Source organism: Astyanax mexicanus, chromosome 6 (genome assembly GCF_023375975.1).
Source record: "Astyanax mexicanus isolate ESR-SI-001 chromosome 6, AstMex3_surface, whole genome shotgun sequence".
In the NCBI taxonomy this organism is placed as follows: Eukaryota; Metazoa; Chordata; class Actinopteri; order Characiformes; family Acestrorhamphidae; genus Astyanax; species Astyanax mexicanus.
The window spans coordinates 338,477-355,554 of NC_064413.1; the positions used below are offsets into that span (position 1 = coordinate 338,477).

At 36.1% G+C, this 17,078-nt stretch overlaps 2 protein-coding genes across 2 annotated transcripts in view; both read left to right on the forward strand.

Moving 5' to 3' along the window:
* The first annotated feature begins 232 nt into the window (after nucleotides 1-232).
* Nucleotides 233-5,604, forward strand: snai2 (snail family zinc finger 2). The gene is made up of 3 exons (XM_022666952.2): nucleotides 233-463; nucleotides 2,054-2,572; nucleotides 4,578-5,604. Exons 1-3 carry the CDS (start codon nucleotides 385-387, stop codon nucleotides 4,757-4,759), a joined length of 780 nt encoding a protein of 259 aa, XP_022522673.1. The 5' UTR covers nucleotides 233-384; the 3' UTR covers nucleotides 4,760-5,604.
* Nucleotides 5,605-14,301: 8,697 nt separating this feature from the next.
* abcd4 (ATP-binding cassette, sub-family D (ALD), member 4) overlaps nucleotides 14,302-17,078 on the forward strand; it is a 234,306-nt gene continuing 231,529 nt past the window's right edge. Inside the window, exon 1 of the mRNA XM_049480836.1 lies at nucleotides 14,302-14,462. The gene's annotated coding sequence lies outside the window, so the exon portion shown is untranslated. The remainder of the gene's footprint in view (nucleotides 14,463-17,078) is intronic.

Genomic DNA, 17,078 nt, shown 5'->3' on the forward strand with positions numbered 1-17,078 from the left:
CAGTTTTGATTATGGAAATTATTATTTTAAACTCCGCCTTATGCACCTGATTAGACGTGCTGACTGTTGTTTTTCCCGCCTGTTTTCGGGCGAAATCCCCGCCTCTTGTTTGTGGACGGAAAGTATTAGCCAATCCCAGCGCGGCAGGCAGGGTCCGGTTAGCCAATCGTATGGCAGGAGGGCGGGGTTGTGCGGAAAGCGGGTGGGTGGTATTTACAGGCTGCAGGCGGGCGGGTAGCGGGTAGATGGTGGAAGTGTAGCGGGAGATGAGCGCAGTTTTCCGGGGGACGCAGTGAGGATTTACTCGGTTTCGGTGGTTTATTACAGCGGGGAAGAGACGAGGATCGGTTCGGTGTTTGGGTTATTTTTACACATTTTCTCAAAATGCCGCGATCTTTTCTGGTGAAAAAGCATTTTAACTCCGCAAAGAAGCCAAACTACAGTGAACTGGAGAGTCCAACAGGTAAAAACTAACGGTTTAACCATATTATAATAATTTATATAGTGAATTAGACAAGTAATCTACATACCAAACATGTTAAACTTAAATTATTTAGCTAGAAAACTAGTTTAGGTAGTATGTCAGCTAACAGTTTACTAGTTTAAACAGTTACTTAACTAGTTATTCAGCAGTAGCAGTAAAACTTTCAGCTCTGGAAAAAAATAGGAAACTACTTAAAAATGATGATTTTCTTTGATTTTACCAAATTAAAAACCTCTGGAATATAATCAAGAGGAAGATGGATGATCACAAACCATCAAACCACCAAACTGAACTGCTTGAATTTTTGCACCAGGAGTAAAGCAGCATAAAGTTATCCAAAAGCAGTGTGTAAGACTGGCGGAGGAGAACATGATGCCAAGATGAACTCTTAAAACTTTATGAATATGAACTTGTTTTCTTTGCATTATTTGAGGTCTGAAAGCTCTGCATCTTTTTTGTTATTTCAGCCATTTCTCATTTTCTGTAAATAAATGCTCTGAATGAGAATATTTGTATTTGGAATTTGGGAGAAATGTCTGTAGTTTCTAGAATAAAACAACAAAAGCCTGCCAGTGCCCTGTAACAGTAACTAACACTAAAATTCCAAATATTGTCTTGCAAATGTTTCATTAATTCCCCAATGCTTTCATTCCTCTTTCTTACATCAGATCACTTACTTTTGTATTTAGTGCCACATATCAATAGCTTACATTCCCTACTTTACACTAAACACTAGACCCGTGTTTCTCAATCCTGCTCCTCCAGGCCCACTGCCCTCTACATGTTTATGCTTTTAGTGCTTTCCCTGCTTTATTTCACTCAACATATCTCTTCAGAAGTCTGCCAGTACCCTGTCCCGTTTTTAAACTTCAACTACATCCCTACTCTATAAATAATTTAGTTATTTAGTATTATTTTTAAGAATGTTCTATTTCTCTTTCTTACATCAGATCACTTACTTTTGTATTTGCTGCCACATATCTGCTTAAACCCTTAACTTATTCCTCTACTTTACACCTGTTTGTCTCAACCCTGGTCCTCTAAACCTGTACACCTGTATGCTTTTAGTGCTTTCCCTGCTTTAACTCACTTTTGCCTCTTTTGATAAGCCTGATTTTGCTATTTATAGGTTTATGTTTGAGTAAAATGAACATTGTTGTTTTATTCTATAAACTACAAACATTTCTCCTAAATTCCAAAAAACTGGCTGAAATAACAATATTTAGTGGAATGTTCCTGGTTTTTAATCACAGTTTTCATACATCTTGTCATCATGTTCTCCTCCACCAGTCTTACACACTGCTTTTGGATAACTTTATGCTGCTTTACTCCTGGTGTAAAAATTCAAGCAGTTCAGTTTGGTGGTTTGATGGTTTGTGATCATCCATCTTCCTCTTGATTATATTCCAGAGGTTTTTAATCTTGTAAAATCAAATAAACTCTATAGACCTGTCTTTATTAACCCTACTTCTCCAGGTCCTGTACACCTGTATGTTTTAGTGATTTCCCTGCTTTAATTCACTGCTTTAATTTCTGACTTATTTTTATATTTCTTTCTTTCTCCTCCAGTATTTCTGTCCCCGTATCTCCTCAAAAGTCTTCCGATGCCCATCATACCTCAGCCGGAAGTCCTGAGCCCTGTGGCCTACAGCACCATCACCGTGTGGACCACGAGCCACGAGTCCCCGCTGTCCCCGCTGCCCAGCGACCTGTCCCCCGTCTCCGGCGACCTGTCCCCGCTCTCAGATGCCTCCTCCAAGGGCCGGGCCGGCTCCGAGAGCCCGAGGAGCGCCGACGAGGACGAGCGAGGGTCCGGGAAGCTGAGCTCCGAGGACTCGGAGAAGTTCCAGTGCGGCCTGTGCGCCAAGTCCTACTCCACCTACTCCGGCCTGATGAAGCACAAGCAGCTGCACTGCGACGCCCAGGCCCGGAAATCCTTCAGCTGTAAGTACTGTGAGAAGGAGTACGTGAGCCTGGGAGCCCTGAAGATGCACATAAGGACTCACACGCTGCCCTGCGTCTGCAAAATGTGCGGCAAGGCCTTCTCCAGACCCTGGCTGCTCCAGGGACACATCAGGACACACACAGGTGAGGACAATGTCTCTACCTAATCATACTAACAGTGCCCTACCCTTCAACAGCACCACACACCTTATATCTGTACATATATCTGCTTAATTCCATCTTTAATTTCTTTTTCTCACATCAGAGCACTAACTTTAGTATTTACTGCCTCAAATCCCAATCAATAGCTTAAATTCCCTACTTTACACTTTATACTAAATCTGTCTTTCTCTATCCTGCTCCTCGAGGTCCACTGCACTGCACACTAGGGCTCTAGGGCTGCACGATATATCGTTTAAGCATCGTCATTGTTCGGGTGTTTTGATTCTTGACACAAGAAGTAGATACACAGCGCTGTCTCTGTGTCTGTGTGAGTGACAGGCTGCTGCTGCCTGAGAAGCATGAGAGGCAGGGGGAGGGGTTTCAGGAGTAAACACGAGGTAACTGCATGGCCTCCATCCACATGGTTGGGCACGTGCTTGTAAACGTGAGCACGTGTGTAAAGCTGTGCTCCTCAGTCCAGCACAGTTTATCAGTGCAGATATTTCCAGTTACAGCTGAATTCACGCTTTTAATCCCAGAAAAACAAACGCTCTTATTTACCTTTTAAAAAGCATTTAAATGCTGATTAAAGGGCTGATTACTGTTGTGTTTGGTCACTTTTCAAGACACAGATTAAGTAGAGTATAAACTGTGTGAGTGAGAGATTTACCCTCATTTATCTCCCATTGCGCTTCTGTCTCCACTGATACAATTTAATGATTAATCGACAATGAAATGTGTAGTTGACAAATTTAAATAATCGACATATCTTGATTATATCGACTAATTGCTGCAGCCCTACACCTGTCTGCTTTTAGTGCGTTCCCACCTTAAGACACCTGTTTTCAATCTTCAATCTTCCATCCATTCAGCACTAAAAGTGACACCAAAAACCTGGTTCTTTTATCTGTATTTGCATCTGCTTTATTCTATTCATTATTATCAATTCCTCTATCTTCAATCCCTCTTTCTCACATCAGAGCACTTACTTGTGTATTTACTACCACATATCCTTATCTATACCTTAAATCCTCTACTTTCTCCACCCTGTTCCTTCACACCTGTCGGCTTTTAGTGCTTCCACTGCTTTAAGACCACCCACTTTAATTCAAAATGTGTTAAATGAGCTGATTAGTTTAGTTGTTTTCTTAGATTTTTGAGTTTGAAGCAGGAAAACTACTCAGACTTTCAGGGTCCTTTCAAAGACCTCAGGGGGTTGAGAGATTCTGTCATAAACCTTGACTTTAATAGATGTTAGACATTTATTTGCTTATTTATTAAACTTTTATCAAGCAAATGATTCTGCTAGTAGTAGCAGCAGGTAGTTGTGAATTAGCTAGCGTTAGCAAAGTAAGATTTAAAGGTTTAAAGGTAGTAACCTGAAGAAGTTTTTAGTCATGTGCACAGTTAAAAACAAGTTTCCTCGTACAATGAAATTCTTTCTTTGCTCCTTGCCATGGAAACCGCATAAAGATAAAAGAGAAAAATATACAATAAAGAAAGAAATAAACTAACTAAATATAAATATTAAATTGGTGTTAAATTTACATCCAGGATGGAAATAAATACATGAAAACAGTAATGTGTTCTGGATATTATTTACAAGTAAGTACATGATTATCTACAGCAGTGGAATATGAAAAAAGTGTAAAAAGTTCAGTAGTGCAATTATAACATTGGCAACATCATTGTCTGATCATATTGTTTATAAGGTTATATAAGCCTGCTGAGAAGCACAGGAGAAATAATAATAAAGACTTGCTCAGTTAATCTCCAGTATTGGCTGGAAATGTCCGGTGTTGTTAGTGTAGATTCTTGAAATAATACAACAGTTTATAATAATTCAGTGTTTTTGGGTTTTAGAGAGTATTAAACAGTTCAGACAGTTTAACATTGACTATTTTTGATATGCGTTTGGCTGATTTATTGTGTTGTATGTTTGTATATCTGCTTCAGAGCGCTGATTGTGTCTCTCTCTCTGTTTCAGGGGAGAAGCCGTTCTCCTGTCCGCACTGCAGCCGAGCGTTCGCCGACCGCTCCAACCTCAGAGCTCACCTGCAGACCCACTCAGACGTGAAGAAATACCAGTGCAAGAACTGCTCCAAAACCTTCTCCAGAATGTCCCTCTTACACAAGCACGAGGAGTCGGGCTGCTGCGTGGCCCACTGACCAAAAACCAGCACTGAACTTTTTAAACCGTTTTTATATCGAACTCCGTGATGCCTTACCATTTATCACACACTCCGCACTCTCTCCTCACACAGGAAATAAAACCCCAAACCAGCGAGTGTGTGATGGAAACGCTGTGTGTGGATCTGTGACTGAGTCTTCTGTTCATTTCAGTGCAGAAAAAACAACACAAGCCCTCCACTCATCCCTCCTGTTCCTCATGTGCTTCATCATGTGCTCCAGTTTAACAGTATTCTCACTGTCTTCAGCAGTGATGGACTTTTTACCCTTCTCACTGTACTGTAGTATTGTTTACTGTTGGGTACAATTTGGGAGGTCAGATCAGGGCGTGCGCGTGCGTGAGCTCACGTGAGCCGTAATTTAAAGCCAATTATTATAAGCCTATTATCCATTTTTGGATGTTTAAGGCTATCTCAGTATCTTAGTTTTATTGCTGTTATTCTGTTTCACAGCAGGTGAGATGCGTCCGAGCCAAAGAACTAAAATAAGAACCAAAAATAATCAATCAAAGCCATTTTACTACAGAGGGAACAAGTGCAAAACAAAGCGCTTTATTTCTGCTGAAATAAAAGTGTTTAATAAAGTGCTACACGAACATTAAAACACGAGAGAACAGAAACAGCAGCGTTCAGATCAGCGATGCTCCTCCACCCAGTGCCTCTCGGAGCTGTGGATCTGTATTCAGCATCTGTTAATACATTTGAATGTATGTGTGACTGAAATGATTGTATCTTGATAAGTATGCATTTAAAAGTGGAATGGGTGATTATTTTTGTATTTGTTTTTTTACACTTTATGAATAAAAAAGGATTTCAGATATTTAATTGATTTTCATCTTTAATTGATTTTTATTAAGCTATTTACGCTCTTTATTGTTTATTTAGCCTCTGTGTTTTATAGTTTACAGCAATTTATTAGATTCAAGATATAAGGTATTTATTGTCACGTCACAAAGTATAGGTGTCTACAGGTGTGTACAGGTGTGTACAGGTGTGTACAGGTGTGTACATGTGAGTGAATAACTTGCAGGTTCCCACAAGTGTGCAGAGAACAGTATTTACAACACGTAGAATAATGCAATAACAAATATATATATAATAGTCCAGTAGGTGATTTAGAGTAATTATGAGTAAAGTGCAGGTACAGAATGAGTTGTGTGGGAGGTGCATGCTGCAGAATGCTGAATGTGTGATAAAATAATAAATAATAAAACATAGAATAAATTAATTATTTATAAATAATGAGTCTTACTATAGCGTACCAGATCAGACAGTCTAATTGCTAATTGTGGGTCATTCACTCCTCTGTTTGGTGCTTTTCCAAATCAGATTCCTGTTAAATCTGTCAGTTAAGGTATTAAGTTTGTGTTGTTGGACACTGAGACTCACCAGGATCAGAATATATCTATGACTCTATGTGCTAATAATACAGTATATATATATACACGTGTGTGTGTGTACAGTTACATAAAATACTTTTAATTTAATTCTATAGGTTAAAATTAGTACAAAAACTAGAACCAGTGTTACAGTGATCTTTCTGAAAAGGAAGTTTACTTAAGAGCCCTAAACGTATGTATGTTCAAATTAGGTAAAGTATACTAAAATTTAAATTTTCAATTTAATATACTTAATGAAAATACACATTAAATGTACTTTCTCTGAATGTCCATAAAATGTATTTAAAATTATATGTTGTGTTGATAGAAAAAAAAAATATATATATATATATATATATTTACAAATAATGCTTAAAGTGCACTTGTATTTGTTTTCCACTAAGTATATATTTAAATATAGCTTAATTACAATTGAAATATACTTAAGTTGCCATAAGTTCTTCCAAAATAGTACTTTTTGTTTGTATTTAAGTAGATATTTTAAATTTTAAAGTAAGTAAAAAACTTTCCATGTTAAGTATACTCTGCTCTGGATCCTCAAATCAGATTTATTATGTCTTTTTTTGCCACAGCAAAAATAATAATTTTCTAATCTGATCTAATTTGATTACTTGTAAATAACAGATCTGAATAGATCTTATTTAAGAAATTGTCAGATATATCTGCAGTCTGAACACCATAAAGCTTTAATGGTGAGTAACAGCTTTATATCGGGATTGGAAAGTTCCTGTTGCTTCATCACTGATTCATGATCATTTCATTCCTGATTCACCAGCAGGAGAAGATCAACCCAGATTTTACCAGATGTGTCTCAGAGAGACAGGAGGAGAGACAGGAGGAGAGACAGGAGGAGAGACTGGAGGAGAGACTGGAGGAAAGACAGGAGGAGAGACAGGAGGAGAGACAGGAGGAGAGACAGGAGGAGAGACTGGAGGAGAGACTGGAGGAGAGACTGGAGGAGAGACAGGAGGAGAGACAGGACGAGAGACAGGAGGAGAGACAGGAGGAGAGACAGGAGGAGAGAATGGAGGAGAGACAGGAGGAGAGACAGGAGGAGAGACTGGTGTGGGGTACAGGTACAGACTGGTTCCAGAACACTGTTCACACATATCAAGGATATGAATCAAAGTGAATAAAATTAATAAAATAAAAAGGGCTAAAAGGTAAAAGATAAAATCACCATCACCATCAATATCACTATCACTATCACTGTTACTATCACTATTACTATCATCATCACTATCACCATCAATTTCACTATCACTATTACTATCACTATCAATATCACTATCACTATCATTATCACTATCAATATCAATATCACTATCAATATCAATATCACTATTACTATCACTATCAATATCACTATCAATATCACTATCACTATCAATATCACTATCAATATCACTATCAATATCACTATCAATATCACTATCACTATCAATATCACTATCAATATCACTATCAATATCATTATCACTATCACTATCAATATCACTATCAATATCACTATCAATATCACTATCAATATCACTATCACTATCACTATCACTATCACTATCAATATCACTATCAATATCACTATCACTATCAATATCACTATCAATATCACTATCAATATCATTATCACTATCACTATCAATATCACTATCAATATCACTATCAATATCACTATCAATATCACTATCACTATCAATATCACTATCAATATCACTATCACTATCAATATCACTATCAATATCACTATCACTATCATTATCACTATCAATATCAATATCACTATTACTATCACTATCACTATCAATATCACTATCACTATCACTATCAATATCACTATCAATATCACTATCAATATCACTATCAATATCACTATCACTATCACTATCAATATCACTATCATTATCACTATCACTATCAATATCAATATCACTATTACTATCACTATCAATATCACTATCAATATCACTATCAATATCATTATCACTATCACTATCAATATCACTATCACTATCAATATCACTATCAATATCATTATCACTATCACTATCAATATCACTATCAATATCACTATCAATATCACTATCACTATCAATATCAATATCAATATCAATATCACTATCACTATCAATATCACTATCAATATCACTATCACTATCAATATCAATATCACTATCACTATCAATATCAATATCAATATCAATATCACTATTACTATCACTATCAATATCACTATCAATATCACTATTACTATCACTATCAATATCACTATCACTATCAATATCACTATTACTATCAATATCAATATCACTATCACTATCACTATTACTATCACTATCAATATCACTATCACTATCAATATCAATATCACTATCAATATCACTATTACTATCACTATCAATATCACTATCACTAGCAATATCACTATTACTATCACTATCAATATCACTATCACTATCACTATCAATATCACTATTACTATCACTATCACTATCAATATCACTATCAATATCAATATCACTATCACTATCAATATCACTATTACTATCACTATCAATATCAATATCAATATCACTATCAATATCACTATCACTATCAATATCACTATTACTATCACTATCAATATCAATATCAATATCACTATCACTATCAATATCAATATCACTATTACTATCAATATCAATATCAATATCACTATCAATATCACTATTACTATCACTATCAATATCACTATCACTATCAATATCACTATTACTATCACTATCAATATCAATATCACTATCACTATCACTATCAATATCACTATTACTATCACTATCACTATCAATATCACTATCAATATCAATATCACTATCACTATCAATATCACTATTACTATCACTATCAATATCAATATCACTATCAATATCACTATCACTATCAATATCACTATCAATATCAATATCACTATCACTATCAATATCACTATTACTATCACTATCAATATCAATATCAATATCACTATCACTATCAATATCACTATCACTATCAATATCACTATCACTATCAATATCACTATCAATATCAATATCACTATCACTATCAATATCACTATTACTATCACTATCAATATCAATATCACTATTACTATCACTATCAATATTACTATCACTATCAATATCACTATTACTATCACTATCAATATCAATATCACTATCAATATCAATATCACTATCACTATCAATATCAATATCACTATCAATATCACTATCACTATCAATATCACTATCAATATCAATATCACTATCACTATCAATATCACTATTACTATCACTATCAATATCAATATCACTATTACTATCACTATCAATATTACTATCACTATCAATATCACTATTACTATCACTATCAATATCAATATCACTATCAATATCAATATCACTATCACTATCAATATCACTATTACTATCACTATCAATATCAATATCACTATCACTATCAATATCACTATTACTATCACTATCAATATCAATATCAATATCACTATCACTATCAATATCACTATCACTATCACTATCAATATCAATATCACTATCAATATCACTATTACTATCACTATCACTATCAATATCACTATCAATATCAATATCACTATCACTATCAATATCACTATTACTATCACTATCAATATCAATATCACTATCACTATCAATATCACTATTACTATCACTATCACTATCAATATCAATATCAATATCACTATTACTATCACTATCAATATTACTATCACTATCAATATCACTATCAATATCCCTGTAAGCTGTTAGTTGGGAGCATCAGCTAAAAATTTCTTACTCGTGATCACGAGATGTTTCACTACAACTCCAGCTCATTTCACACCAGATTTCCTCTTTTAAAATTTATCCACACCATTACTGATCATCTTCTCTCTTTAATAAAATGAAGTTTAGCAGATATTTAGGTTTGTTTTAGATGTTAAGATGTGGTAAAGCAGCGGTTGTGTCTGAAGGATTAAAGTGTGTTAAAGTGTGAGAACCTGCTCTCTGTGAACCTGTTCAGATCCCAAACAAACCCTAAATATCACACCTCAGTCCTGCTGATCTCACCGTCCTGCTACTTCCTTTCAAACGCACTCTGAAAGAACATCATTCAGCCCAGCAGAGCCACAGAGAATACATTCATCAGTACAGAACATCACAGCATTAAGTATTTAGACTGACATGTCAAATTAATCAATGAATTAATCAATCAATAAATCAATCAATTAACCAACATTTAGTTTAACTCTTAAGTTTTAAGAGTTCAGAAATAATCAATAGTTGGTGGAATAACCCTGGTTGGTTTTTAATCACAGTTTTTTTCATGCATCTTGGCATCATGTTCTCCTCCTCCACCAGTCTTACACACTGCTTTTGGATAACTTTATGCTGCTTTACTCCTGGTGCAAAAATTCAAGCAGTTCAGTTTGGTGGTTTGATGGTTTGTGATCATCCATCTTCCTCTTGATTATATTCCAGAGGTTTTTAATTTGGTAAAATCAGAGAAACTCATCATTTTTAAGTGCTCTCTTATTTTTTGCTGTATGTTTTTGTATTTGCTAGAACGTCGTACAGTAAAGTGAAACACAAAATCTAAACATTTCTATTAGAAATCCTTCAGTCAGCGGAGAGATCAGACAGTAGTTTGAGTGTTTTGTGACTCGGCTCTGTGGTGAATGAGCACTTGTCTCTTTGCTGGTGGGTCTGAACTCAGTTCAGTCTGTGACTCACGTCTGAACTATTCCAGGTGTTCAACACCTCTAAACACTTTCATTACTCAGCTTTAGGCCCTCAGAGCTGCACCTCCACACAATACAGGTGTTCCAGAGACTTCTCAAACTAAAACTACTAAAACATATATTATATACCACCTACAATCCATTTCACCAACTAACAGAAACACACGTATCTCCACACACACACTTATTTATTTATACACAGTAATCTATAGACCCACATCCACACACACATATACATCTCCTCGTATCTTTCTTTCTCTTATCAATAGCTCTTCACATGGTTTATAAGTAGTTTGATTGATTATTGATTCTGGTTAATACAGTATTTTATCCTACTGAGAATCTCAGAATCAGGATTTAAACAGAGGAAAATAAACAACAGGAGAGTCGATCAGTGAACTACAGTGTTCACTAGCTTATTTATCTGTAATTAACTGTAGTGCAGAAACTGTAGTGAACTGATGGTGAACTGTTGGTTGATAGAGCAGATCTTGTGGTGTTCCACAGGGTTTTACTGTAGGACCAATCAAACTTTATAATGTTAATAATGATAAAACTGGTCTTGACTCAGACTTGACTACTAAAAGTTTTGGTCTTAACTTGAACTCAACTACTAAAAATATTGTTTTTAACTCGAATTAAAGTACTAAAATATTGGTCTTAATTTCAACGCAACTACTAAAAGTCTTGGTTTTGACTCAGACTTGACTATTAAAAGTCTTGGTCTTAACTCGAACTCAACTACTAAAAATATTGGTCCTAGTTTGAACTAAACTAATAAAAGTCTTGGTCTTGCTGGGAGGTAACGGGTCCATGGTTTGGTCTCGTGTGATTCTGACTACATCACTATGATGAGCTTTTTAAATGTTTAAGTTTATGGATGAAGGACAGTTCCTCGAAGACGGTGACCGTCTCTCCATTTATCCCTCCTCTCATCTCTCTTTATTGAACAGTTTAATCAGAGACCGCAGCAGATGAATCCGATCAGCTGTTGGTTCTGATCCACAGCGTGATCTGAGAGCCTGACTCTGATAATAATGAAGCTTCTGTTTCTCTCTGGGTCTGGAGGCCTGGAGGCACCTCGGCCTGTTTACAGAGACACACATTAGTTTCACACATTTCTGCTGTTTTTATTCTTTTTAATCTTTGATATTTGTTCGGTTATCAGCTTCTCAGAACGTGTAATCGATTATCAGACCAGTGCAGAGATTCTTAGAGAACACAGACCAAATTGTAAAATGCCTTTTTCAGTATGACTGGATTAAACCCATTTATAATCAAAGATTTCTAAGCACAACAGCACAAACATACCTTCAAATTAAAACTTAACATTTCTATTGATACTCAAGTCTTTTAAAAAAGGTTTCTTTGTTAAATCCTCTAAAACTTGATTTAATTTGATTTTAAGGATCACCTGCAACCTGCATCCATTAACTCTCCTGGTCATCAGTGAGAGCGATGCTGTTTCTTCGTCAGGCTCAGTTTATTTTCTCTTTAAATCAGATCTTGTTAAAATCACATGAAGAGTGATTCAGCATGTGATACAGAAATCACATGCCTCTAAACAAATTACCATCAGCTCCACCACCAGCATCATCTGCTCCCTCACACAGACCCTCATTTACTGCTGAGGACTTTCACTTTCTTACAGACAGACAGACAGACAGACAGATTACTGTATCAGAATTATTGCGCTCAGTGTTTCTGGGTTGGTTCCAGAGCCATCTTGACCTGTAAGAAGTGGATGCAAAGATTAATTGGAGAATAGTTAAAAAATATGAATTTATATCTAATTATATGCCATTTTTACCCAATATGGAAGGCCAGTTCCCAAATCCTTGTTTATATACTTGTGTATATACTCGACCTCTCACTAGTGATGCCCCCAACACAAGGAGGGGGAGGGCCAGCACATGCCTCCTCTGATACATATGAAGACTCCAGACTCCGCCTCTTTTCAGACTGACTTTCCTCTGAGACCGGCATGCTCAGCTAACACTCTCTATTCACCAATGGTGCTCTCTCAGACTCCGGCTGCTGATGCCAACTACCATGATCTGAGATTCGAACCGGCGTTCCTAACAGATCCTAACTAGGAAATGGTTCTTATTTTTGTATTTCAACTATTTAGTAGTTAGTTAAGCTCACATTGCCACACTACATTTAACATTTTATGATATGTTATTTATATTTTGGCTGCAGTGAATCAGTGTGGGGTATTTCTGAAATATCCAGGGTTGGACTGATTTTCCCGCAGAGATACTGTACGTAGCTCATCCTCACACAGGGAATATCCCTCACACTCTCTCATCTCAGGGAACAATAATCCACAACCACGGTCCGGCCAAGAGCCCAGCTCTTCTAAAAGTCCTAAACCCGTCTTAATACCAGATTTTCACTGAGCTGAACATCCTATATTGTGTAAATAAATGAAGGCAGTGCTGTAAATCCCCCCGCAGTGAGTCACGTCCTCAGACTAGGCGTTGTCCTCCTCTGCTCTACAGCAATGTCAAATCCAACATAAAATGAAAGTAGGAAGTGATCGATTTACATCTCAGGATAATCAAGTTGGTGCCTGTTTTTAGCTGCATGGGTCTTATCAAAAGAGACTAAAGCTTCTAGAATAAACACAATCCCCTCCAAACGTCCTCTAATGATCCTGCTATTGTAGTCAACAGACGAGTCTGAGCAGGACTCTCAGGACAGCGGTGCAGGAGATCAGGTGAGCCTTCTTTAATAATCATGCAGAAATAAATCTCAGCTCCTGTATTCATGCTGCCTACAGCCTGTGTGTTATACATTCTATACTATACTATACTATACTATACTATACTATACTATACTATACTATACTATACTATACTAAAGAGCTTTAGGTAAATTCAGGAGAATTTAAAGAGTAATCATGAGAAAGCAGAATGGTAATTGATCAAAAAAGTGTTCGGGTATCACGGGTTGGGAATGCCCACACCTCCACACACCTCCACACACCTGTCCACACCTGCCCGCACCTGCTCATGGCAAGATGATATAAACTGGAATCGAGCACATTCCACTTCTGAAGTTATATGCTTAATGCTTATATGTTTAATATATGTTTAATGTTCCTCGACCCACAGTGTCATGTTTATATCCTTAAGAAAAGGCATTACCACCCACAGTGTACAGCACAATGGTTGGTAATGATGGTGAAATCAATAATCAGAAATCCACATTAAATGCTTTTAAACATAGTACAATAAATATAGGAACAATGATTATTGGTAATAAATGTTATAGCATTGGAAAGTCTGTTACTTAGTCCACTTAAAAATTATGTTTCTCTGGAATTAAATTTAATTGAACCTCTGGAATATAATCAAGAGGAAGATGGATGATCACAAACCATCAAACCACCAAACTGAACTGCTTGAATTTTTGCACCAGGAGTAAAGCAGCATAAAGTTATCCAAAAGCAGTGTGTAAGACTGGTGGAGGAGAACATGATGCCAAGATGCATGAAAAAAACTGTGATTAAAAACCAACCAGGATTATTCCACCAAATATTAATTATTTCTGAACTCTTAAAACTTTATGAATATGAACTTGTTGTTTTCTTTGCATTATTTGAGGTCTGAAAGCTCTGCTTTTTTTTTTTAATTATTTCATCTTATTTCTCATTTTCTGCATTTTTTCAGACCATTTTTTTCCAGAGCTGTTTTTTTTTATTTTCCAAATTGAATCATGGGCCTATATGTCTTTGTTTTGTCTGTAATGTTATTTACGGTAAAATAGTATAAAAATGTAATGTATGGAGGGGAATATTTTATGGTTCTCCTCTTTAAGATCTGGACAGTTTTGGTAAAGTTGTTTATCATCAGCAGATCTAAATGTGTCTGGCTTTAGACTGCAGGAGCTTAACCCCCACAATTCCTCCTATCAGAGCCCTCAGCACACTGATAACACTGATAACACCGCCTTTGTAGTTGAAGCTGAAGGTCTTTTATGACGAGTGCTGGATGTTCTGGTGGATTTGGATGCCTTTGCCCTGTTTTATTTAAATTAACAATATAAAACAACAGGTAACATAAAACAGCTCAAGAACAATACAAATAAATCAATACTATATTTAAATATGAGATATTTTATTTTGTTGATTATTTGAGTAATGCTACATATTTCCAGATTTCCAGATGGAACAGATATTAAACCTATATTATTATTTTTAAGGAGACGTTTTTAGTGAAGATTAAACACAATCCAAGATAAAGATCATGTAAAATAATCCACTTAAATACAAAAAAATCCACAGAGACTCCAAACATTTGTGCAAAACCACAAGACCACCAACACGACCCCCATCAAACAAACATATTTCATCTGTAAGAGAGAAGAAATCCTCCCTCTTTTCTATTACGGTCCATTCTTCCACTGTAAGAAGAAACATGAAGATATATAACAATACAAAAAATACAAAATGAGAAAAAAGCAAACAAAAAAATAACCAGCTTAAAAACTTCCATTACAAGATTATCAGGTCTATGCTTCTTCAGTGTTGCAATGTTAATTAACATCATTCTGAACAGATTTCGCTCATTCAAACATCCTGAACTGTTTTTATAAACCTCTACTTACTAAAATAATGTCGGGTTTAAATCGGGCTCGGGCTCATAATGACAGTTCGTGGGTCGGGACGGGCAGAACGCGCACAGGCTCGGGCCGGGTCAGATCAGATTTTTGGCGCCCGATCTGAGCTCATCAGTATCTCTGTGATGTATTGAAGTGTTGTCTCTAATCCTGAGCTTATTAACTTATATACAGTAAGTATCTTCCTGATGCTTGTGTGGTTTAATGATGAATCACATCAATGCTGAAACAAACCAGTTTGATTAAATTAGTTAATTATTGGAAAATATATTTGTCTGAAAACTTATTTTAAGGTATGTATTAAAAAACTGCCTAAAATGCAGATATAAGACACTAATTTTATAAACTATTTAAAGTATCCTACATGAATTACGCCATATAATTATTAGATTTGAAGCAAATTTAATAAGAACCACAGAAGAAGCACATTTACTCTTCTAACAGACTAAACCCTGATCTTACTGACGAGTCTCTTGGGAGTAAATCTGAAATTCATGGAGCATGAACCTCTCAGTGAGCTGGCCAAACTAAAACAACTATATACCACATAAATAGAGCTGTAGAAAAGAGCGATGTCTCCCTCGCCCACACTTCATTCTGCAGAACAGAACTGATGTCTTTATGACACACGAGCTCGTCTTCATCCTGAAACTACTGATATTTACCACTCCAGTTTCTGAATCAGTTTCTCTGATTTAGCTATTTATAGGTTTATGTTTGAGTAAAATGAACATTGTTGTTTTATTCTATAAACTACAGACAACATTTCTCCCAAATTACAAATAAAAATATTCTCATTTAGAGCATTTATTTACAGAAAATGAGAAATGACTGAAATAACAAAAAAGATGCAGAACTTTCAGACCTCAAATAATGCAAAGAAAACAAGTTCATATTCATAAAGTTTTAAGAGTTCAGAAATAATCAATATTTGGTGGAATAATCCTGGTTTTTAATCACAGTTTTTTTCATGCATCTTGGCATCATGTTCTCCTCCACCAGTCTTACACACTGCTTTTGGATAACTTTATGCTGCTTTACTCCTGGTGTAAAAATTCAAGCAGTTCAGTTTGGTGGTTTGATGGTTTGTGATCATCCATCTTCCTCTTGATTATATTCCAGAGGTTTTCAATTTGGTAAAATCAAAGAAACTCATCATTTTAAAGCGATCTTTAATTTTTTTCCAGAACTGTATATAATACATAAAATAAATACTGTAGAGATATGTGTGTGTGTGTGTGTGTGTGTGTGTTTATGTGGGTGTGTGAATACAGCAGATGTTGGATCTGGATCTGCTCTGGATCTTACTCATTAGGATGTGGTTCAGACGGTGCTGCTGGTGGGGGACTCGTGCGCGGACACGACGGAGCACCAGGACCTGCTCACCATTTCCTCTGGAGCTCTGAGCACTGCCTGACTCAGCTGCACCTTCATCACGTTCCACTCACTACAGAAGAAGAGGAGGAGGAGGAGGAGGAGTAACACGTCGTCACTGGCTA